At 43.9% G+C, this 23,993-nt stretch overlaps 1 protein-coding gene across 3 annotated transcripts in view; it reads right to left on the reverse strand.

The window, feature by feature from the left end:
• The window catches only part of DOK5 (docking protein 5), a 269,427-nt gene that overhangs the window by 10,180 nt on the left and 235,254 nt on the right, over positions 1-23,993 (reverse strand). For all 3 annotated transcript variants that reach the window (XM_032607210.1, XM_032607212.1, XM_032607211.1), the window contains one exon: positions 14,299-14,434. In XM_032607210.1, the coding sequence (XP_032463101.1) occupies positions 14,299-14,434 (136 nt within the window). The remainder of the gene's footprint in view (positions 1-14,298; positions 14,435-23,993) is intronic.

Here is a 23,993-nt window from a genome sequence, read left to right on the forward strand (position 1 = left end):
TTCTCAATTATACAGGCCGATTATTTCTGTTCCGTTTAAGCTGATTTGAGTTGGGTTCTATCACTAGTATAAGAAAAAGAGCCTTGTCTGCCCCTACAAGCACCTGACCCTCATTCCAGACACCGAGGGATGAAGAGGAAGTCGTAGCTTTTGGCACCAAACATCTAGGAGTATCCATCCTGAAAGATACAGTGTGAGGCCCCAGGTCTTTGGGGAGTAGTCAATGGCCTGTTCGAACACATGGGGTGGGGTGGGGGGTAGATTCCAAGAGAAGACAGCTTAGTGGGATGGGCAGGAGGGGAACAGAAATTTACATGGGATGGATTGGATTCTTTATCACAATAGCACAATTACCAAAATGAGTCTCCAAGTAGAATTACATAGCACTAGTTTCATGGGGACATTTCTTCCTAAACGTGTCCTGTTAAATCAAAAGGGCAAAAAGCTGAAAACAAAAGCTAGTAGAGAGGTTCTGTGGCTGTTTCTCTATTTCTGCAGAAACGAAAAGTCTCAAAAGTTTAAGAGCAAAAACCAAAACCAAACAAACCAAAAAAATCTATTTACTAGTGACTTCTGGTGACATTCAACCTCAATAACATGGAATACAAGAAAATAAAGGGAGGAAAAGAACTGAATTCTCAAGGTACTGATTATAAGATTTTCTCAATGTAAAGGGATTATATTTAATATAATAAAATTTTTAATATAAAGCAAATATTTGGGAAATAGCTGTCAAATTCAAATTACTCACTATATTACTGTGAATGTATTTCTGCAGCCCAGCATGATCTGACTGTATTTTTAGAAAGCTTATTTAGGAACAAAAATAAAATGACACTAATGTCATGTGTCATAGAGAACATTACAAAGCTGGTTCTCTGTTTCTTCCTTAAACCTTTGAAACAATATCTAATTTTATGAAAGAGGCATTTTTTTTTTTTTTTTTTTTTGCGGTACGCGGGCCTCTCACTGTTGTGGCCTCTCCCGTTGTGGAGCACAGGCTCCGGACGCGCAGGCTCAGCGGCCATGGCTCACGGGCCCAGCTACCCCGCGGCACGTGGGATCCTCCTGGACCAGGGCACGAACCTGCGTCCCCTGCATAGGCAGGCGGACTCTCAACCACTGCGCCACCAGGGAAAGCCCTATAACAGCATTTTTAATGTCTACATAGTATTCCATTATATGGACGTATTTTTGTTTTTTTTAAACATCTTTATTGGAGTATCACTGCTCTACAATGGTGCGTTAGTTTCTGCTTTATAACAAAGTGAATCAGCTATACATATACATATGTCCCCATATCTCCTCCCTCTTGCATCTCCCTCCCTCCCACCCTCCCTATCCCACCCCTCTAAGGTGGTCACAAAGCAGCGAGCTGATCTCCCTGTGCTGGCCCTCATCCTTTTTTATTGCTTTAAGTGACCCTTCCCCTCTGAGCTTGCTACCCTTCCCATCTCAGGCCGCACTATGGCGGGGGGCCTGCCATTGGCACCCACCTGTGGTGCCTCCCCCCTCCCCACCACTGCCTTGATCCCTCAGCCTGAGAGCTGCCCCCACTCCTCACCTGGCTAACACCTACCTTCCCTTCAGGAGGCAGCTCAGGAATCACCTCCTGACGACTCTTCCCCCTTCATGACACCAGGTACTTGTAGCAGACATCCCACAGCTCTGCTCTTACTCTGATCATTCCACTGTTTTGTGACAGCAGCTAAACTAGCCCACCTCCTCCTGTAGCCCATGCACTCCAAGAAAGTGGGGATTATATCTTTTATCTCTGTGTCCCCAACACCTATGTGGGGCCCCTGAAGGCTGAACAAATAGAGGATGGATAAATGAGCCAATGAACCCAGCTCTAGCCCAGGGAATAAATCCTAATCAACCCAGCAAATCAGAAGCACTGTTAGCCCAGAGCTGAATTCCTGCTGAAGCTCCAGGTCCAGGTTAAACTAACGTGGTTCTCAGGGGCTGTGGGGAACGTGGTAATAAGACGGCATCATTCTAAAGACGGAGACGCAGAGAATGGGCTTGAGGACACGGGGCAGGGGGGAAGGGTAAGCTGGGACGAAGTGAGAGAGTGGCATGGACATATACACACTACCAGATGTAAAATAGCTAGCTAGTGGGAAGCAGCCGCATGGCACAGGGAGATCAGCTCGGTGCTTTGTGACCACCTAGAGGGGTGGGATAGGGAGTGTGGGAGGGAGATATAAGAGGGAGGGGATATGGGGATGTATGTATATGTAGAGCTGATTCACTTTGTTATACAGCAGAAACTAACACACCATTGTAAAGCGATTATACTCCAATAAAGATGTTAAAAAAATAAACAATAAGACTGCATCATTCTGCTCTGCGTTCAAGTGATGAGCAGAAGCAGGGCCTCCGGGAAAGACCTGCTTGCGTGTGTGTGCACAGTCGGTCAGGACAGTCCGACGGCGGGGGAGTTCAGCTCTACACATTTATTCATTCTACTAACAGTGTTACTCAAGATCCCGCCAGGGAAGAAAGGCAAGGCTCTGTGAATGTCAAAGAAATGCCTTCTTGTACTTCGACACTCAAACTTTCCCCCTAAACAACAGGGATGCACGTAGGTCTCTTCCTAAGTAGAAGTGTATGATTCTATTTATATGCAAGGACCAGAACCGGCAAATGCAGAGAAAGCAGATCGGTGGTTGCCTAAGGCTGGGTGGATGATGCCTAAAGGAGATGGGTTTCTTTCTGGGGTGATGAAAATATTCTGGAGTTGACTGCAGTGATGCTTTCACAATTCCGTGAATATGGGCTTCCCTGGTGGCACAGTGGTTGAGAGTCCGCCTGCCGATGCAGCGGACACGGGTTCGTGCCCCGGTCCGGGAAGATCCCACATGCCGCGGAGCGGCTGGGCCCGTGAGCCATGGCCGCTGAGCCTGCGCGTCCGGAGCCTGTGCTCCGCAACGGGAGAGGCCACAGCAGTGAGAGGCCCGCGTACCGCAAAAAAAAAAAAAAAAAAAAAAAAGGTGATAGGACTATTCTGAAACAGTTACAAATTATTGAGCAATTACTTGGCATTGGCAGGCGAATTCTTAACCACTGCACCACCAGGGAAGCCCTGAATCAAATATTTTAATCCAAAAGCCTTTTTTTGAAATCTTCGAAGAAATCATAGCTCTTTTCCTCAACTGCATACCATTCCATGCACTAGTTTAAAGAACTTTGGAACTATGCATAAGGCACTGAGCAATATGTGTAAGTGCCCCGGCTCCTCGAAGAACAGGCTTGTAGAGAGGAAAGATATTCCCACTTCACACACTGTCGTTTTATAGGCCCTCCCCAGCCCCAGCCCTAAGCCCCTTGATCCTCTCCAGATGACACTTACTAGAAAATGAAAACGAGGGGAATTTAAAAGGAGAGTAGAAAACAGCTCTCAAAGAAGCTTAACCTTAATTTCAAATTTCTAACCAGAAAGAATTACTCCAACTATCTCATGAATAGTAAACGTGTTTTGAACAGAATCTTTAAAATGTTAGGTTTATACCAAATGCCTCTCTTAAAAGAGAATAGTCTTAGACAATACTTTTTTTAAAAAGACATAAAAATCCAGCATGTGTTTGTGTAGTATGTGATCTGTTTACCCAGTTTGAGGTAAATCTATATTTCTGAGGTTTATCAAACACCCCTGTAAAGTTCTAGCAAGCTTGTACGGTTTGGTGCTGGGAGTAATTCATTGAGATAAACTACATCTGCTGCATTCTTCAGGGTTCTTTCTGCTTGATGAAGCACGTTCATTTAATCAATACAAACCGCTTAAAATGCTAATTGCTACGCTAAGTGACAGTAACCAAATCCTCTGGAAGCGAGATGCAAATGCTGCTGAACAAGTTTTGTAATCATTCTGGGTTGACGACAGGAGCTATATCGTCCTGTCTGAACAGAGGTCTGCAGAGCGGCTCTTGCGCCCACCTTTCCTCCACCTACTGGACAGGTGCGCTCCCACTTCAGTTAGAGGAGTGATTTCTTAAAAGGATCTAGCTTTCTCCAGCGAGAGAGCTTAACCACATGTTCTTGCTTCCGTAAACACACGAAACACCGTGAACGTATCCTGCTGAGATGCATGTAAAGACTGGTTAAGGTCCGATATAATTAGACCAGGAGGGAATTATGGCTGCATTGACACCTCTTTTCTCAGCGCAATGTATGTTCACTGAATGATCGGTGTTAAGTCTTACTGCGGATTTTTGTATGTATAAAGGGCATCAAAGCACGCAGTCCCATGCTGTGCTCTCTCTAGCTCCAGTGCCATTTCTTCCATGGACCAAGGAGCTGGAATCTCAGAGTCGCTTTAGAGCCACAGTTCTCAAAGTGTGGTCCCTGGACCAGCATCAGCAACACCTGAGAACTTATTAGACATTCAAATTCCAAAGCCTCTGGGGCTTCCCTGGTGGCGCAGTGGTTGAGAGTCCACCTGCTGATGCAGGGGACGCGGGTTCGTGCCCCGGTCTGGGAGGATCCCACATGCCGCAGAGCGGCTGGGCCTGTGAGCCATGGCTGCTGAGCCTGCGCGTCCGGAGCCTGTGCTCCGCAATGGGAGAGGCCACAGCAGTGAGAGGCCCGCGTACCGCAAAAAAAAAAAAAAAAAAAAATTCCAATGCCTCACCCACACCTGCCGAAACCCTGGAGGTGGAGCCCATCCACGTGTGGCTTAGTGCCCACCTTTTCTGCTCCCTCAGCTCATCTCCGCCCACACCACAGACACACACTCAGGCCCTAGACATTCTCTCTTCTACCTCCAAAGCCTCCCACATTTCCTCCTTCCTTTCAGCTCCCACTGACTCACACCCTGGGCTTTACATTCCTGTCCTGGCTCTTCACTTACTGACTGTAAGCCATGGAGCCTCAATTTCTCCCTCTGTGAAATGGACCTAATATTGCCAATAAAATGCATACCATTAAAAAGAATGAATGAGACCAAGGTTGGCAAACTTTTCTGTCAAGGGCCAAATATCAAATGTCTTCGGCTCTGCAGGCCATCCAGTCTATGGTGCCAACGAACCCCCTCTTTTATTTCCATGTGAAAGCAGCCATAACAATGTAAAAATGGATTGGGTGTAGCGGTGTTCTAATAAAACTGTACTTACAAAAACAAGCACAGGCTAGATTTTGCTCATCAGCCATAGTTTGCCAACCCCTGAATCAGACCTAGGCTACATGACTTTAAACTACTCCCGTGAGATATTTACTGTTGAATGAGAATACCAGGGGGTAGTTTCTTCAAATGTGTAATATGATCACGATTTTGTAAAATCAACAATGACCCCCAAATACCCATATCTTGTGTAGGTATCTGTGTGTGTCTGTCCACCTCTGTGTGTATGTAGATGTCGATTTCTGTGTAGGATTATATGGGTACGGAGGAAAACATGGAAAGATAAGTGCACACTTTTAAGTTTTAGGAGTTGCTAAAGAGGGGAAAGAGGCATGCAAACCAATAATAAAAGGGAAAAAATAGAGCACAAATCATCTTCTATACGGTTACATTTTTGCAGTTAGTTAAAATTTCCATACATGTGTTTGTGTAAAAATAAATTAAATAGGATTCAAAAAACCAATCCCGATCTCCAAGGATAGTTGTGAAAATTTAACAAAATAAAGCATGCAGACACTCAGCGTCGAGCCAGATGGAGCTGCTCACTCCAACTTTAATTATCCCTCAATTAGACGAAGCCTCCGAACTCAGTTTTCCGTTCACGCTCTCCCTGCCTGCGTCCCTGCCTCCCCTCACCCCTTTCAGTGAATTCTGCACTTGGCGTTCTTTGGTTCATTCACTCCCTCATTCCACGCATTTATGTACTCCGGGCATCATTTACAAGGCATGCACTCTGCTGGGGGCTGGAAACTTAAATAAAACACAGAACCTCTGTTTCCCCCAGGATTTTACAGTAAATGGCCAGAGAGCTAGTTTAAAGCCCAGCTTAGGTCACGTCACCGTCTGCCTGCACAATGGTGTCCCGTCCTCTACAAAAGAGAGCAGACCCTCCCATAAGCAGAGCTCTCCTTCCCGTGGTGGAGAAGATGCCACATCTATGCTCATACACCTAGTGTCTGGTGTGATTCGTATGACGGCACTTAATAAAAAGTGGCTGAATAACTGAGTCACTGATGGACACACTGGCTGACTTGAGTGAAGAGATAAATCCATAAGTGGATGAGAAACCTCCCTCATCTTCCATCCCCTTGCCATCGTATCCTCTCTAACTCCCAAGTCAACATTAATAACGCAGGTGGACTTGGATTTAGTAGGTGCCAGACACGATGTCAGGAAACCACAGGCATTATGCCACCCAGTAAGGTATGTACTAATACAACCTCCTCTTTCACAGGAAGGGGAACAAACACTACAGGTGGGGAAGTGACCCGCCCAAGGACACTGAGCTGGTAAAGATGCCCAGCCAGGATGTAAGACCTGGCCTCCTACTGCAGAGCTAAAGTTCATATCAGAATCCTGTGTATGTCTCAGGAAAGCACAGAAGATGTCATGAAGACCTTAAAGGATGGGCTCATGTTCTGTTCATAGTGATAAAAGGCACCTGAATTTTGGAAATAAATTTTATTTTAGAAATAAAATTTTCAAAGCTTAGAGAAATGGCAAACAGTCGAAGGAGGTGCAAGGAGATGGGAACACCCACGCAATCCTGGGGAGTAGAATCTCCCAGTGATTCTCCCAGCCCTTGGGACCCTCACTGTCCCAGGGGCCTCTGCTCAAGTGAAAATCAACCATCTGCCATACAAGTGGCCACCCGCGGCTTTCTCATGAAACCCGGGCTTCTGGGCTGCCGAATCCAGAATCCAGCTCCGACAGATGCTTGGCAGGAACCACCCAAAGAGCTGTCTTCACTTTCTCCAGCTCCTTTCCCTTGTTCTGACATTTACAGCAAAAGGGATGGGTATTCCTATCATCAAAGTGTCACCGAGCTATCACAGAATATTATTGAACTGTCAAGGAAATAGAGCGAGCAGAGGCTTACTTTTGAATGTTACAAACACACACACACACACACACACACACACACACACACACACACACAGAGAGAGAGAGAGAGAGAGAGAGAGACAGAAAAGAAAAAGTGAGCAGGAGAGAAAGTTTGCTAAGGGAAAAAATGCAGCAGACATTACTTGGTGAGTAGAACTCTGGCTGAAACAATGCCTCCACTGTCGCCTGCAGCTTTGATAAAGCAGACTGTTAGTGGAATCAACCATTTGGGGCCAAATTTCCAAATACAGCAACTTGCTGAGCACCAGATGTGCTCAAATGGTTACTTGCATGGGGAATGAAAGTGATTTGCATCAATTTACTCGGAGCCATTTGAATTCTCAGCCATATGCATAAAATAGAATCACCCTTCCCTTTGCTTCTGGTAACTTTTTACAACTCCTTACCGAGGAAACCCTCTCCCCACCTGTACACTGAAATTAATAACCCCTGGGACTATTTTCCCCAGCCTCTCAGAGAAGACTTGCTTGGAACCTGTGCCTTGTTTTGGCACTGGGAGGGAATTGGATTTGGGATTCCGGCTTCATTTTCCTTTTTCTCTATGCTCATAAAATTGTCTATTCAAGGGCTTCCCTGGTGGCGCAGTGGTTGAGAGTCCGCCTGCTGATGCAGGGGACACGGGTTCATGCCCCGGTCCGGGAAGATCCCACATGCCGCGGAGCAGCTGGGCCCGTGAGCCATGGCCGCTGAGCCTGCACGTCCGGAGCCTGTGCTCCGCAACGGGAGAGGCCACAGCAGTGAGAGGCACGCGTAACACAAAAAAAAAAAAAAAAAGAAAGAAAGAAAAAAAATTAATGGAAGAGAAAAACATACAGAGAAACATAAAAGCCCCTTCTCAGACCCTCAAACCCCAGTCCTGCTCCCCAAAGGTAACCAACATTACCCAGTACGTTTGTATCCCGCCGGAAGTTCACTCTCTGTGCTGACAAAGCACGTGTGAGTGTGAGTGTGAGTGCGTGTCGGACTCTGCCTACTGTCCTGCCTCTTCTTCATCCATGTGCTTCACACAAGTTCGATAGTACCAAATGTGACCCTATTAGCTGCCTCATTTAGTTCCTGTTACATCACGTGCCATAACTTATCTAATTATCCCCTTTGGGTGATATCTCTGCTATTACACACAAGCTCCCCAAGAATGGGAACTTCATCTTCTCCAATCACTTCCCCAGCACCCTGCGGACAGCAGGGCTTAGCAAATGTTTGTAAAACAGCGGAATGTAAGCAAAAAGGAATAACTCCCTCCATTTGTGTCCACATCAGCTTTGCTTCTGGTAGTACATTTTTAGAGTAAATTCCTAGATGTACTATTGCTGAGTAAAGAGACATGTGAATTGAATTTTGATCAACAGGGACAAATTGCCCTCTAACGGGCACCAGAGCAAACTGAATCAGGATTATACTGTTGCATGTTTTGAAGGGTTTAAATCATAACTTCTTATCTAAATTTCAAGCTCCTTAAGATGCAAAAAAAAATTTTTACATCTCTGCAAAGATCTACTTTGCAAGCAGTAGACAGATGTTCAGTAAAAGATTTTTGAATTGTAATTAATATACCAAGCTATGAAAAGGGAGTGGATATTCAGGAGTGAAAAAAAGTTGATAACTGCTTTAAGTAGTACACTAAAAAAAGAAAAATCTGTAAGTTAACGCAATTAACTAGAGCTCATAAACAGAAGAGGTAAAAACTGATTTTTTTTGTGGGTGTATGAGTGGGGACACAGTTGTGAGAAGGCTGTTTCTACACATAAAATCCCAGCAGGTGTGGGTCTTTTTCAGTCTGAGTAGTAGTGAAATTGATTCTATGCTTTCTTTGATGCCCTCTATATTAAAAAAAAAAAGTGTAGACTATCATTTTTTAAATTAGGATGAATATAAATTACTTTGGTTTGCAGAACTGTAGAAGAGTTCCACTTGAATTCTCCAAATTGATTAACAAAATTTATTTGCAAAACCAAGTCTGGAAGTAAATCAATTAAACAACACCAGAAAAGAGGGGACACAGAAAGAGCTCAGATTAAACTCTCAAACGTGGGAGCACAGTCAGGACTGCAGAGGATGGGGGAGACGTCACCCTGGGACCTGAATGTCACCCCCAGTGGAGCCCGGCCCTGCAGCCCCCAAGGGAGCTGCTAAATTGCCATCATTCTCCACCTTGTCACTCCCGCCTTGAAGGAAATTCTAAAAATGACAGGCCCGGTCGTGGAATGAGGAACATCCCCACACTGCCACTCCTTGTTCCAAAATTAGACTCTGTTATAGACACTGATCTCCAAGGTGGCAAAAATAGCTGGCTGCTCGGGGGAGTCCCAAACTGTCCCGGCAGAGTTTCCCTGTAGCTGCTCCAGCAAGGCCGCTCGCAGCTTGTGAGCAAACGAGTTTCTGCGGCTCCATCTCATTCAACAGTTAGTCCTTCCCTAATACCCCAGGCCCGCCCACCCTCTTCTACACCCCGTTTAGAATGAATCATAATACACGGAATTTAAAAGGAGAGGAGGTGGGGGAAGAATTATGAGAAACAGGATTGCTATCTGGTCCCAAAAGTACCAAAAGAAACGAGATTTCTTATAACAGTAATTTTTTAACATATACTCTGAGTTGATATGTATTTCTGAAAGGTACTCTGATATTCAGGGTAATCTGAAAATGCTAAGACAGTTCTCAGTGCGGATATAAAAGAAACAGAAGGGCTTTAAAACCCTTCTGGGGAGTAAGGCATTATGGCCAGAGGTAGAGGTTTAAGAACCAAATAAAAGGATCCTGCATTTCTGGCTCCAACAGTAATGAGCTCTATGGCTGTGGGCAAGTGACTTAACCACTGTGAGCATCTGTTTTCTCGTCTATAAGATCTGGAGAGTGATTCCTTCCAGGTCAAGGGTCATGAATAATACTCCCTTGAATTATAAGACCCATGGGATCACGGGCTTTACCTGTCAATTACCGCTATATCCTACAGCATATTATGTCCACAATAAACATATTTGAATGAACTAATAAATGAGAACGAATGAATAAGTCTACTTCACAGAGATATCGTGGTGATTAGAGAAAAAGCGAGTAAAGTGCCTGGCTTGATAAGTGGTACGGTTGTTGTTGCTAAAGAGCCTGGCGTTTAGCAGATGCTTCATAAATAAATGGCATTATTAGCAACACGCCATAAAGCAGGAAACATACTTAAAAGGTAAAATCAAAGCACTAAATAAACATTATTCCAGAAGTTTGCATGGTATGGGGGCAGACACCAAGGTGGCCCCCTGATCTCCTCCTCTAGGTGCGCACACCCTTGTGTGGTCCCCTCTCTCTCGTGACTGTGGGAAGGACTTGTGACTTGCTTCCAACCAATAGCCTCTGACGGGATGATGGGATGTCACGACCATGGTTAGGATACATAGGATTGTGGTCTTGCTGGCTTTGATGAAGCAAGTGGCTATGTTGGGAAGCCCACATGACAAGAAGCTGAGGGTGGTCCCTGGGAGCTAAGGATGGCCTCCATCCACTAGCCAACAAGAAACTGAGGCCCTTGATCCTGCAGCCCTAAGGAACTGACTTCCACTAACAACCACTGTGAGCTTGTGAGTGGGTCATTCCCCAGTCTAACCTTAAGATGAGACTAGAGTACCTCAGCCTTGTGAGAATCTGAAGCCGGGGGCCCATGTAAGCCATGCCAACATTCTTGACCCAGGGCAACTATGAGATAACATACGTGTGTTGTTTTAGGGTGCACAGTTTGTGGCACTTTGTTACACAGCAACAGAAAGCTTATACATGTAACATAGGCAGGACATCAATTGGCCACAGCATGGCTAGCAAATGCCCAGAGAAGGACCACTTGCTGAGTGACAATGGAGAGTGGTAGGGACTGCGGAGAACTGAAGATCCCCATTCTACCTAAAGAGGGAAGGCACCACCAGGCATATCCGATGGTTGCCACATGGGGGTGTGAGATCAGTGTGGCCTTTTCACTTTTTAAGATACTACAGAAATCTGAGTTTTATATGAAACCTCTTAACTTTTAAATGTCAGCCGTTAATTTGGAATTTTTAGAAGAACAGTGACCTGATCTCATGCAGGGCAAAGAAAACGTGTCTAGGGGCTTGATTCCGAGATAAAGTGTAAAGTGGGGTTATCCCAGCACACTTGCTCCAAATTGGAGCCCCACTACTTCCAAGCTGGTGGTGCTGGGCCCTCCCTCCAAGGGTCATTGGGAGGGTTAGAAAGTCCTTAAAATATTGTCTGCTACAGAGTAGAGACACGATACATTTTTATTATTTTTGATATTATTATTGTAGTCGTTACCTATAGCTGTCGTAACAAATTCCCACAACACTGGTGGCATACAACCACACAAATTTATCCCCTTACGGCTCTGGAGGCCAGAGGTCTGAAATCAGATTCACTGTGCTAAAGTCAAGGTGTCAGCTGGGCTGGTTCCTTTTGGAGGTTCCAGGGGAGAATCCATTTCCTTGCTTTTTCCAGTTTCTAGAGGCCACCTATATCCTTTGGGTCACATCTCTTTCCACCTTCAAACCATCAGCACAGACCCTTCAAAAATCTCTGTCTGTCCCTCTGCTTCCATCGCCACATCACCTTCCATCTGGCTCTCACTCCTCTGGCTTCCCTCTTACAAGGACCTTGTGATGACACCGGGCCCACCTGGATAATCCAGGACAATCTCCCCATCTCAAGAGCTTTAACTTAATCACATCTGCAAAGTCCCTTCTACCATATAAGGTAATGTTCACAGGTTCCAGGGATTAAGGTGGGAAAGATTTGGGGGAGCTATTGTTCAGCCTACCGCAATAATGATGATAATAAAATAAAAGTTATTATTACTATCCGACCCACAAGTCTCCTCTTTCTGACTTCTGGGATTCAAGGTCATATGTCTGATCCAAACCCCGTCACTCAAGGCTGCAACTTCAAACTGTCATGCGTTCCACAGTGAAGCATTCTGTCTTGGGAGTTAGTGGCAGCTAACAGTGGGGTAGGGCTTCCGAATAATGAGGTTAGCGTCACCGTCTTTCTCCATTCGTGACCTTGACCATCTCAGAGAAGCAAGCCAGTAGTGGCATAAAGGCAATTCCTAGTCAAGAAAACAGCCAATCCGTGTGGATCCACTCCCAGTGACCAGAAAACGCAAAACCCTAACTTAGGGGCTTTAGTATCACCTTCATTTGTTTCATTTTAGCACAGTATCTCTTTTCTCCCCTAATCAGAGACGGATTGAAGGATGTTGATTTTTAAGCATTTCACAGTCCCCGGTTTAACTTCCGTGAGATTCAGATCCCGTTTTGAAGCTTACTCATTTCCATCTAAAACAGGATGTGTTTACTTTTAAAATCATTCATTTTATAGAGCTTGTTAAGCATACAGCAAATTAAGAGCAAACAACATTATATTCCAGTTAAATCTGCAAAAGGATGATCTGAACGAATTACTCATACTCCTGATTAATTTTTAGTGGAAGTAATGAGGAGGCGTAAATGGAAAAACATGTGCGTGCAGAACCTGCTTTTCAAGTAGATAACAATGTGTGCTAATCGATGGCTTTACAAAAAGGTAGCCTTAAAAAAACTTCTTCAGACCTTTAAAGGCATCTTGTGTAGCGCGTAACTTTAATGCAATGACGTTGCCCTGTAAGTTCAAAACAACTTGAATTCTCCTCCCTCCCTCCTTCTCTCCTTTGCTCGCTTTTGCTTTACAATGGCAAAGTTAAACAGTTGCAGCAGAAACCATCTTTGACCACAAAGCCTAAAATATTACTATCTCGCCCTTTACAAAAGTTTTGCTGATCCCTGCTCTAAAATCCCAGAGCGCTGCATGCACAAGTCGTTCGGGAATAATCTGGGGATCCTTTGGGATAGATCATACTACATGCTCTCCCCATCTTTAAATCCAACCACCCCACATGGTTAAATCATAACTTTTCAAACGGCCGTAACCTTACCATGCCAACCCAGCTCCTTTTGGTTTTGCAGATTTCTTTCCAGATGTGAATCTCTATGCATGTGTTTGCAGCCACACTGCATGATTTGCATTATTTAACTGTTGTACATTCATTTCGGATTTTGTAAATTTACTGTTCTTAAAGAAGAAACTCATGAATCATAATTGTCTGTACCATGCACAGTCCCTGGCACTAAGCAGTGAAAAGAGTAGGGGTTCTGGGAGAGCATTTACGTACGCTCATGCGTATTTGCGTTTGCAGTGTTTTTATACGTTGATGACTATGAAGGTTTATCCACTAGAGATGGCAAATGCATGGCTGTGGGCAGGATGGAGTCTTACAGGTAGGTTTCCTTTGTCCCACAAAGCATTACTGGTTTTGGTTGTTGGTTTCAGCTGGAATTAATTTCCAACAGTTACAAACGGAAAGATACTATAAACAGTCAAATTCTTGACTTATCTGGAAAAAGTCAAGAACTCTCCTACACGGAAACCACGATCTCATGTCGACAGTTGTCTGGTCTTGAGCTTTTGATATTTCACCCCAGTTTCCTCTCAGCCCTCTTCTCTCACCTTCATTTTCTCTCTGACCTCTGCTGACATTTGAAATCACAACTTCTGCTACAGTTAAAAACATTATATATATCTATAGATAGATAACCCACATAGCTGTGTCTATAGATGTCCATACATACCCAAATTGATTTTAATGTACATACACACACACTGCAATGGACTGAATATTGTGTCCCCCACCCCCAAATTCATATGCTCAAATCTTAACCCCCAAAGTGATGGCATTAGAAGGCAGGGCCTATGGGAGATGCTTAGGTCATGAGGGCAGAGCCATCATGAATGGCATTAGCGCTCTTACAAAAGAGACCCCACAGAGATCTCTCACCCTTTCTGCCATATGAGACACAGTGAAAAGACAGCCATCCATGAACCAGGAAGCGGGTCCCACCAGAATCCGCCGGCACCTTGATCTTGGACTTCCCAACCTCCCAGTGAGAAATAAATAAATTTGTTTTTTATGACTCACTCAGTCTATGGTATTTTGTTGTAGGAGCCCACATTGATTAAACACACAGGTAACAACTGAGGCAAAAAGTGGGTAAGCAGATGATGAGACGGTGTAGAGTTACTGTGTTACCAGGTGGCCTTTTGGAGCTTTCCAAGGATGGCATTTAATCCAAGTACTGCACTGCTTAGTGCAGGAGTAAATCTTCTGCCCCCAAATATACTGACCGTATCTTCAGCACCAAGATTCCAAGGCTAAATTCTACAGCGGCATACACTGGGTCATAAGCAAGAAATTCCACACGTACCATTGAATTTTTCACGCTCTGTAGCAAGCGCTCGTGCTGCTCGGCTATGGCCAAGGCAGCAGAGTGGACTTTCTGGTAGATGGCCTCCCCATCTCGCGTCTGAAAGATAAACAGCCCTTCACCAGTCTCACACATCCTGTGAAAACAAAGACAGAGAGCTTCTGAAAACCAGCTCCTACCAGTTCAATGCACCTACAGCCTAGAATAGTCTGACACGAGGCTCATTTATTTGGTATGAGGTTAGGATTCTTGCTCACATGTGCTGTTCGATGAATTGGTATTAATAAGGACAGGGAACCAATCACTCTAAGCCAGAATGGTGCCCAATGTTTTTTGTCCTGAAGGTTTTGTCGTAGAAGGTTAATAAGCTGTTTCTGGATTCTTAGTATAATCCCTCTACTTCCTGTATGACTCTCAAAGAGGACACCTGTGCTACGGCCTTCCCATCACAGTCCGTGAATCAGAAACTCATCAGAAACGGCGCCACGTAGCTCAGAGGTAAAAGAAGGATCCTATGACTCTCAGATTCTGTCCTAACCTTCCTTACAGACAATGGTTTGAAGAATGATTTCATTCCCAAAGGCAACTATGCTTTCCCAAATCACAGATCAAATTTTACTCTAGGTGTTCACTCCATGAGATGAACCAAACACAGCTAAGAGGTTTTTTTTTTAAATGAACATAACTTTGCTGAATTAATGTGTGGAACATAAGAGAAGTTACTCAAGGAAAGCTAGATGGGTTTCAACATTAATGTTAAGGATTAAGAAGAGGATCATTTCGACCTCAGACTGTTAAAAAATGAATTATATTAATAATGGAAGATAGGTACACATAATTAGGCAAGAACCAAATAAATGTGTTTTAACTTCTATATATACACGCACACACACACATACATATATGTATATATATATATATGTATAGTGTGTTATATATAATTAATAAATATATTTAATTACTCCAAATATTTTTAAAGACTTGGACAAAATCCTATTATCAAGGATAATTTTTAAAGTTCTGATTTTGATACATACGTATATCAAAGATAAACTAAGAGGTTGTTTTTGTTTTAAAGAACAATATTTAATTATTACATTATTTATAATTATTAATAATTACTTCATTATTCTAAAATACAATTCCACTCCTTCCACCTCAGAATCTCTTGCTGAAAAACTGAATACTGGCCTTAATGCCTGAGTTTTGCTCACATCTAGAGGCTCACATCTAAAGAACTTTTTAACACAGCATGGAAACCAAGCAAATTTTCAAACCTGTTAAATATTTTATCTATTCCAGTCTATGCAGTTAGTGCAATAAGAAAGGAAGACTTATCCTTCTTTCCCACAGTTGGCTCAATACCACGGCCATATGGCAATTTTCAGCACATATAGCATAGCATACGTTAATTGGTCAAAACCTGCCTCACTTGAATCTCACTAATATGGACCATGTAAGAAGAAAGAGAAAAACTAGAAGGCTCTTCGAACCAGCTAATATAAAGAACTAGCTTATGAGGTTGATCATGTGATTTTAATTATTGAGTCATCCTAATCCAAGGAAGAACTAAAAACTAAAATTCAAAGCATATTTACTCAAGTCCCATTCCCTTCCTGAAGACTTCCTAAAATACTTCAGTCCTCACTGCTATCCCCTCTTTATTTGATCCACCATACAAATTTGACTCTGGTACTTGGCACCTAATTCCGCAAGGTTTTAATTTTTTCACACCGCTTTTTTTCCCCATCAAATATTGAACTATAATTTGTTAAGAGGAGGGTAACCTCAATCAATTATTAAAGAGGAAGAGGTGGTCTTCTGTTTCCTCTAGGGCAGAGGTCATTTTTACTTACTTAGATGCCAACCTTGGTTCCAGAAAGGATGAAAGTACCTGTTACTGGGAAACATTTGTAGGAAAATTGATTCATAGCAAACCCTGCAGCTGTGTTTCTAAAACTTGACAATCTAGTGGCTTTTAAGGTTTTTGTAACGGCAACCCGCAGTAATAAGTATAGCTTAGATTGTGACCTAGTACATATCTGTTGATCGATTTATCTACCACCTAGTTATTATTTAGCTATTTATCTAACATCAATTTATAATATGGTAATATTTTCTATTATATATATATATTTTGTTTGTTTGTTTGTTTGTTTTTGTTTTTGTGGTACGCGGGCCTCTCACTGCTGTGGCCTCTGCTGTTGTGAAGCACAGGCTCCGGACGCGCAGGCTCAGCGGCCATGGCTCACGGGCCCAGCCGCTCCGCGGCATGTGGGATCTTCCCAGACCGGGGCACGAACCCATGTCCCCTGCATCGGCAGGCGGGCTCTTAACCACTGCGCCACCAGGGAAGCCCCTCTATTATATTTTTTAATACCAGTGGTGAAGTGCTTAACTTACATTATGACTCACTAACTGGTGAAACCTACTCTTTGAAAATCACTCTTTTACCAATGTCTGCTTTTGGTTAACATAACAAAGCCACAACCATCCTTTAATGACATTTGACTCTCTAAATAATTACTGTGATGAGAAACAAACTAAATCAAAACAGAGTATCAAGTATTCTTCTTGAAAGTACAGACTTTCCCTGCCTCCACCTAAGGATATGAAAGACACAGACACTCACACACATACACACACTTACACATACACACACTCACACATACACACTTACCACTTACAGAAAGAACCAGGAGTCACAACCTCAAATTCCATCAGGGTTCAGACAAAGAACGTGAATGGGTAAAGATGCTCAGACCACTACAACACACAGCCACACAGAGGGAGCGTAGCTAATGGACACCAGCCACCAGTCAGCCCTGGTCACATTTAAATGCGGAAATACGAGCCCAATGTAGCCACACTTCTGAGTGTCTAAGAGAAATCAGAAATCTTGATTTTTATATGAAATAACCTGAATTTTTAATGTTGGCAACTTTTTCCTTTGGTTTTTTTTGTTTAAGCTGTGGGAGCCAAAATGCCTCTAAGGACCAGATCTGGCCAAGAGGCCGCCAGTTTGCGTTAAAGGCACAAACATGCACTAAAGAGCTCTAAACAGAACAGGAATTAGGCCTTTGGTTTGCCTAATTGTTGGGACTTTCATCCATACTGTTCAAAGGTATATGCCCTTCAGTGGGACAGCAGCGACCCAGAAAGCGTGGAGAATGTACAAAATTGACCTCAGATGCTCTTCCATACGGTCTCTTCTAACCTCTACCCACGAGTTCTTTTATTTCATTCATGCCCCTCAACCCAACAGACTTGTTTGGTGCTGTTTCTATAAATTTATTTAGTTATTTATTTTTGGCTACGTTGGGTCTTCATTGCTGCGTGCGGGTTTTCTCTAGTTGTGTCTAGCGGGGGCTACTCTTCGTTGCGGTGCGTGGGCTTCTCATTGCGGTGGCTTCTCTTGCTGCGGAACACAGGCTCTAGGTGCGCGGGCTCAGTAGTTGTGGCGCACGGGCTTAGATGTTCTGTGGCACGTTGGATCCTCCCGGAGCAGGGCTCGAACCCTTGTCCCCTGCATTGGCAGGTGGATTCTTAACCATCACGCCAGCAGGGAAGTCCCTGGTGCTGTTTCATAAGCAGCTTTACAAGCCATTTAAAATGTTATTAGAGGCCTTTGGCAAAATAATATAATGGGCCAACTTCCCAAGGCAAGTAAGAAGAAAATAGGGAAAAAAAGAAAAAAGGAAAGGAAAGGAAAGGAAGTCAAAAAAAAAGCACATCAAAGGGGTAATGGTCTTACATAACCTAATACGGCTACGTCTGTTTCACATCTCTGGAGAAAACACAACACAGAGCAAAGACGTTCTAATGGGTTCATCTATCACAGACTTGCAAATACACAGTCTTGACGTTTTTCTTTTTGGCCACACCATGCAGCTTGCAGGATCTTAGTTCCCCAACCAGGGATTTAACCCAGGCCCACGGCAGTGAAAGCACTGAGTCCTAACCACCGAACTGCTAGGGAATTCCCTTCAAGTCTTGACTTTTAATGGTCCTGATTCCTTTCTTTCTCTTTACCCACTGACTTTGACCTTGGACACTTCTAGCATCCGAAGCCGTCCCAAATGCCCCAAGCCTCTTTCCCGATGGCCTTATGCTAACAGAACCAGTGGATGGAAACCCAGAGGAAGTAAAATAATGAGTTTAAGTTGGGCCTTTCCTATGTCCTTTGTGAAGATAAGGTTCAGATATAAGAACTCTGTGACCATACAGATGCACATATAGCTTTGAATTTCTCAGTAACTACTTTGCCTAAATGATACGCCTGTCATTCCAAACCACGGGTTATGCAATTAGTTAAGAATCCAGGGGACCTTGAAGATGGCGGGGGGACCTTGAAGATGGCGGAAGAGTAAGACGCGGAGATCGCCTTCCTCCCCACGGATACACCAGAAATACATCCACACGTGGAACAACTCCTACAGAACTCCTACTGAAGGCTGGCAGAAGACCTCAGAGCTCCCAAAAGGCAAGAAACTCCCCACGTAACTGGGTAGGGCAAAAGAAAAAAAACAGAGACAAAAGAATAAGGACGGCACCTGCACCAGTGGGAGGGAGCTGTGAAGGAGGAAAAGTTTCCACACACTAGGAAGCCCCTCCGCGGGCGGAGACTGCGGGAGGCAGAGGGGGGAGTTTCGGGACCGCGGAGTAGTGCACAGCGACGGGTGCGGAGGGCAAAGCGGGGAGATTCCTGCACAGACGATCGGTGCTGACCGGCACTCACCAGCCCGAGTGGCTTGTCTGCTCACCCGCCGGGGCGGGCGGGGCTGCGAGCTGAGGCTCGGGTTTTGGTTTTGGACGGAGCTCAGGGAGAGGACTGGGGTTGGCGGCTTGAACATAGCCTGAAGGGGTTAGTGCACCACGACTAGCCGGGAGGGAGTTCGGGGAAAAGCCTGCACCGGCCGAAGAGGCAAGAGACTTTTTCTTCCCTCTTTGTTTCCTGGCGCGCGAGGAGAGGGGTTTAAGAGCGCTGCTTAAAGGAGCTCCAGAGACGGGCGCGAGCCGCGGCTAAAAGCGCGAACCCCAGAGACGGGCGCGAGCCGCGGCTAAAAGCGCAAACCCCAGAGACGGGCGCGAGCCGCGGCTGAGGGCGCGAGCCCCCGAGACGGGCGCGAGCCGCGGCTGAAAGCGCAAACCCCAGAGACGGGCGCGAGCCGCGGCTAAAACCGCGGACCCCAGAGACGGGCGGGAGACGCTAAGGCTGCTGCTGCCGCCACCAAGGGGCCTGTGTGCGAGCACAGGTCACTCTCCACACCCCTCTTCCGCGGAGCCTGTGCAGCCCGCCACTGCCAGGTTCCCGGGATCCAGGGACAACTTCCCCGGGAGTACGCACGGCGGGTCTCAGGCTGGTGCAACATCAGGCCGGCCTCTGCCGCAGCGTCACGCCGCCTCTGCCGCCGCAGGCCCGCCCCGCACGTAGTGCCCCTCCTACCCCCATCCCCCAACCCCCGGCCTGAGTGAGCCGGAGGCCCCGAATCAGCGGCTCCTTTAACCCCGTCCTGTCTGAGCGAAAAAACAGACGCCCTCCAGCGACCTACACGCAGAGGCAGGGCCAAATCCAAAGCTGAGCTCCTGTGAGCTGTGAGAACAAAGAAGAGAAAGGGAAATCTCTCCCAGCAGCCACAGAAGCAGTGGATTAAAGCTCCACAATCAACTTGATATACCCTGCATCTGTGGAATACCTGAATAGACAAGGAATGATCCCAAATTGAAGAGGTGGAATTTAGGAGCGAGATCTATGATTTTTTTCCCTTTTCCTCTTTTTGTGAATGTGTACGTGTATGCTTCTGTGTGAGATCCTGTCTGTATACTCTTGCTTCCACCATTTGTCCTAGGGCTCTATCCGTCCATGACTTTTTTTTTAAAAATTCTTTTTCTTAATAATTAAGTTTAATTGTGATAACTTTATTGTACTTTACCTTCGTTCTTTCTTTCTTTCCTTCCTTCCTTCCCTCCTTTAGACAACGAATCACCCCAAATTGAGGAGGTGGTCTCAGGGAGCAGGATTTATGATTTTTCCCCCTTTACCTCTTTTTGTGAAGGTGTATGTGTATGCTTCTGTGTAAGATTTTCTCTGTATAGCTTTGCTTCCAACATTTGTCCTAAGGTTCTATCCGTCCCTTTTTTTTTTTTTTTTCCTAAATATTTTTTAATTCAATAACTATATTATACTTTATTTTATTTTTACTGTATCATCTTTCTTTCTGTCTTTTTTCCTTCTTTCCCTCCTTCCTTCCTTCCTCCCTCCCTCCCTCCCTCCTTTCTTTCCTTCTTTGCTTCTTTCTTCCTTCCTTCCTTTCCTCCTTTCCTTCTTTCTTTACTCATACTTCTACTAATTCTCCCTACTTTTTCTCCCTTTTATTCTGAGCTGTGTGGATGAAAGGCTCTTGGTGCTCCAGCCAGGAGTCAGGGCTCTGCCTCTGAGGTAGGAGAGCCAACTTCAGGACACTGGTCAACAAGAGACCTCCCAGCTCCACATATTATTAAACGGTGGAAATCTCCCAGAGACCTCCATCTTAACACCAGCACCCAGCTTCACTCAACGACCAGCAAGCCACAGTGCTGGACAACCTATGCCAAACAACTAGCAAAACAGGAACACAACCCCACCCATTAGCAGAGAGGCTGCCTAAAATCATAATAAGGCCACAGACACCCCAAAACACACCACCAGACGTGAACCTGCCCACTAGAGAGACAAGATCCAGCCTCATCCAGCACAACACAGGCACTAGTCCCCTCCACCAGGAAGCCTACACAACCCACTGAAACAACCTTAGCCACTGGAGACAGACATCAAAAACAACGGGAACTACGAACGTGCAGCCTGCAAAAAGGAGACCCCAAACACAGTAAGATAAGCAAAATGAGAAGACAGAAAAACACACAGCAGATGAAGGAGCAAGATAAAAACCCACCAGACCTAACAAATGAAGAGGAAATAGGCAATCTACCTGAAAAAGAATTCAGAATAATGATAGTAAGGATGATCCGAAATCTTGGAAGTAGAATGGACAAAATGCAAGAAACAGTTAACAAGGACCTACAAGAACTAAAGATGAAACAAGCAACGATGAACAATGCAATAAATGAAATTAAAATCACTCTAGATAGGATCAATAGCAGAATAACTGAGGCAAAAGAACGGATAAGTGACCTGGAAGATAAAGTAGTGGAAATAACTACTGCAGAGCAGAATAAAGAAAAAAGAATGAAAAGAACTGAGGACAGTCTCAGAGACCTCTGGGACAACATGAAACGCACCAACATTCGAATTATAGGGGTTCCAGAAGAAGAAGAAAGAAAGAAAGGGACTGAGAAAATATTTGAAGAGATTATAGTTGAAAACTTCCCTAATATGGGAAAGGAAATAGTTAATCAAGTCCAGGAAGCACAGAGGGTCCCATACAGGATAAATACAAGGAGAAACACGCCAAGACACATATTAATCAAACTGTCAAAAATTAAATACAAAGAAAGCATATTAAAAGCAGCAAGGGAAAAACAACAAATAACACACAAGGGAATCCCCATAAGGTTAACAGCTGATCTCTCAGCAGAAACCCTACAAGCCAGAAGGGAGTGGCAGGACATACTGAAAGTGATGAAGGAGAATAGCCTGCAACCAAGACTACTCTACCCAGCAAGGATCTCATTCACATTTGATGGAGAAATTAAAACCTTTACAGACAAGCAAAAGCTGAGAGAGTTCAGCACCACCAAACCAGCTTTACAACAAATGCTAAAGGAACTTCTCTAGACACGAAACACAAGAGAAGGAAATGACCTATAGTAGCGAACCCAAAACAATATATAAAATGGAAATAGGAACATACATATCGATAATTACCTTAAAGGTAAATGGACTAAATGCTCCCACCAAAAGACACAGATTGGCTGAATGGATACAAAAACAAGACCCTTATATATGCTGTCTACAAGAGACCCACTTCAGAACTAGAGACACATACAGACTGAAAGTAAGGGGATGGAAAAAGATATTCCACGCAAATGGAAACCAAAAGAAAGCTGGAGTAGCAATTCTCATATCAGACAAAATAGACTTTAAAATAAGGACTATTAAGAGGGACAAAGAAGGACACTACATAATGATCAAGGGATCGATCCAAGAAGAAGATATAACAATTGTAAATATTTATGCACCCAACATAGGAGCACCTCAATACATAAGGCAAATACTAACAACCATAAAAGGGGAGATCAACAGTAACACATTCATAGTAGGGGACTTTAACACCCCACTTTCACCCATGGACAGATCATCCAAAATGAAAATAAATAAGGAAACACAAGCTTTAAATGATACATTAAACAAGATGGACTTAATTGATATTTATAGGACACTCCATCCAAAAACAACAGAATACACATTTTTCTCAAGTGCTCATGGAACATTCTCCAGGATAGATCATATCTTGGGTCACAAATCAAGCCCTGGTAAATTTAAGAAAACTGAAATTGTATCAAGTATCTTTTCCGACCACAACGTCATGAGACTAGATATCAATTACAGGAAAAGATCTTTAAAAAATACAAACACATGGAGGCTAAACAATACACTACTTAATAATGAAGTGATCACTGAAGAAATCAAAGAGGAAATAAAAAAATACCTAGAAACAAATGACAATGGAGACACAACGACCCAAAACCTATGGGATGCAGCAAAAGCAGTTCTAAGGGGGAAGTTTATAGCAATACAAGCCCACCTTAAGAAGCAGGAAACATCTCGAATAAACAACCTAACCTTGCACCTCAAGCAATTAGAGAAAGAAGAACAAAAAAACCCCAAAGCTAGCAGAAGGAAAGAAATCATAAAAATCAGATCAGAAATAAATGAAAAAGAAATGAAGGAAACAATAGCAAAGATCAATAAAACTAAAAGCTGGTTCTTTGAGAAGATAAACGAAATAGATAAACCACTAGCCAGACTCATCAAGAAAAAAAGGGAGAAGACTCAAATCAATAGAATTAGAAATGAAAAAGGAGAAGTAACAACTGACACTGCAGAAATAAAAAAAATCATGAGAGATTACTACAAGCAACTCTATGCCAATAAAATGGACAATCTGGAAGAAATGGACAAATTCTTAGAAATGCACAACCTGCCAAGACTGAATCAGGAAGCAATAGAAAATATGAACAGACCAATCACAAGCACTGAAATTGAAACTGTGATTAAAAACCTTCCAACAAACAAAAGCCCAGGACCAGATGGCTTCACAGGTGAATTCTATCAAACGTTTAGAGAAGAGCTAACACCTATCCTTCTCAAACTCTTCCAAAATAAAGCAGAGGGAGGAACACTCCCAAATTCCTTCTACGAAGCCACCACCACCTTGATACCAAAACCAGACAAGGATGTCACAAAGAAAGAAAACTACAGGCCAATATCACTGGTGAACATAGATGCAAAAATCCTAAACAAAATACTAGCAAACAGAATCCAACAGCACATTAAAAGGACCATACACCATGATCAAGTGGGGTTTATTCCAGGAATGCAAGGATTCTTCAATATACGCAAATCTATCAATGTGATAAACCATATGAACAAATTGAAGGAGAAAAACCATATGATCATCTCAATAGATGCAGAGAAAGCTTTCGACAAAATTCAACACCCATTTATGATAAAAACCCTCCAGAAAGTAGGCATA

This window comes from Phocoena sinus, chromosome 15 (genome assembly GCF_008692025.1).
Source record: "Phocoena sinus isolate mPhoSin1 chromosome 15, mPhoSin1.pri, whole genome shotgun sequence".
NCBI lineage: Eukaryota > Metazoa > Chordata > Mammalia > Artiodactyla > Phocoenidae > Phocoena > Phocoena sinus.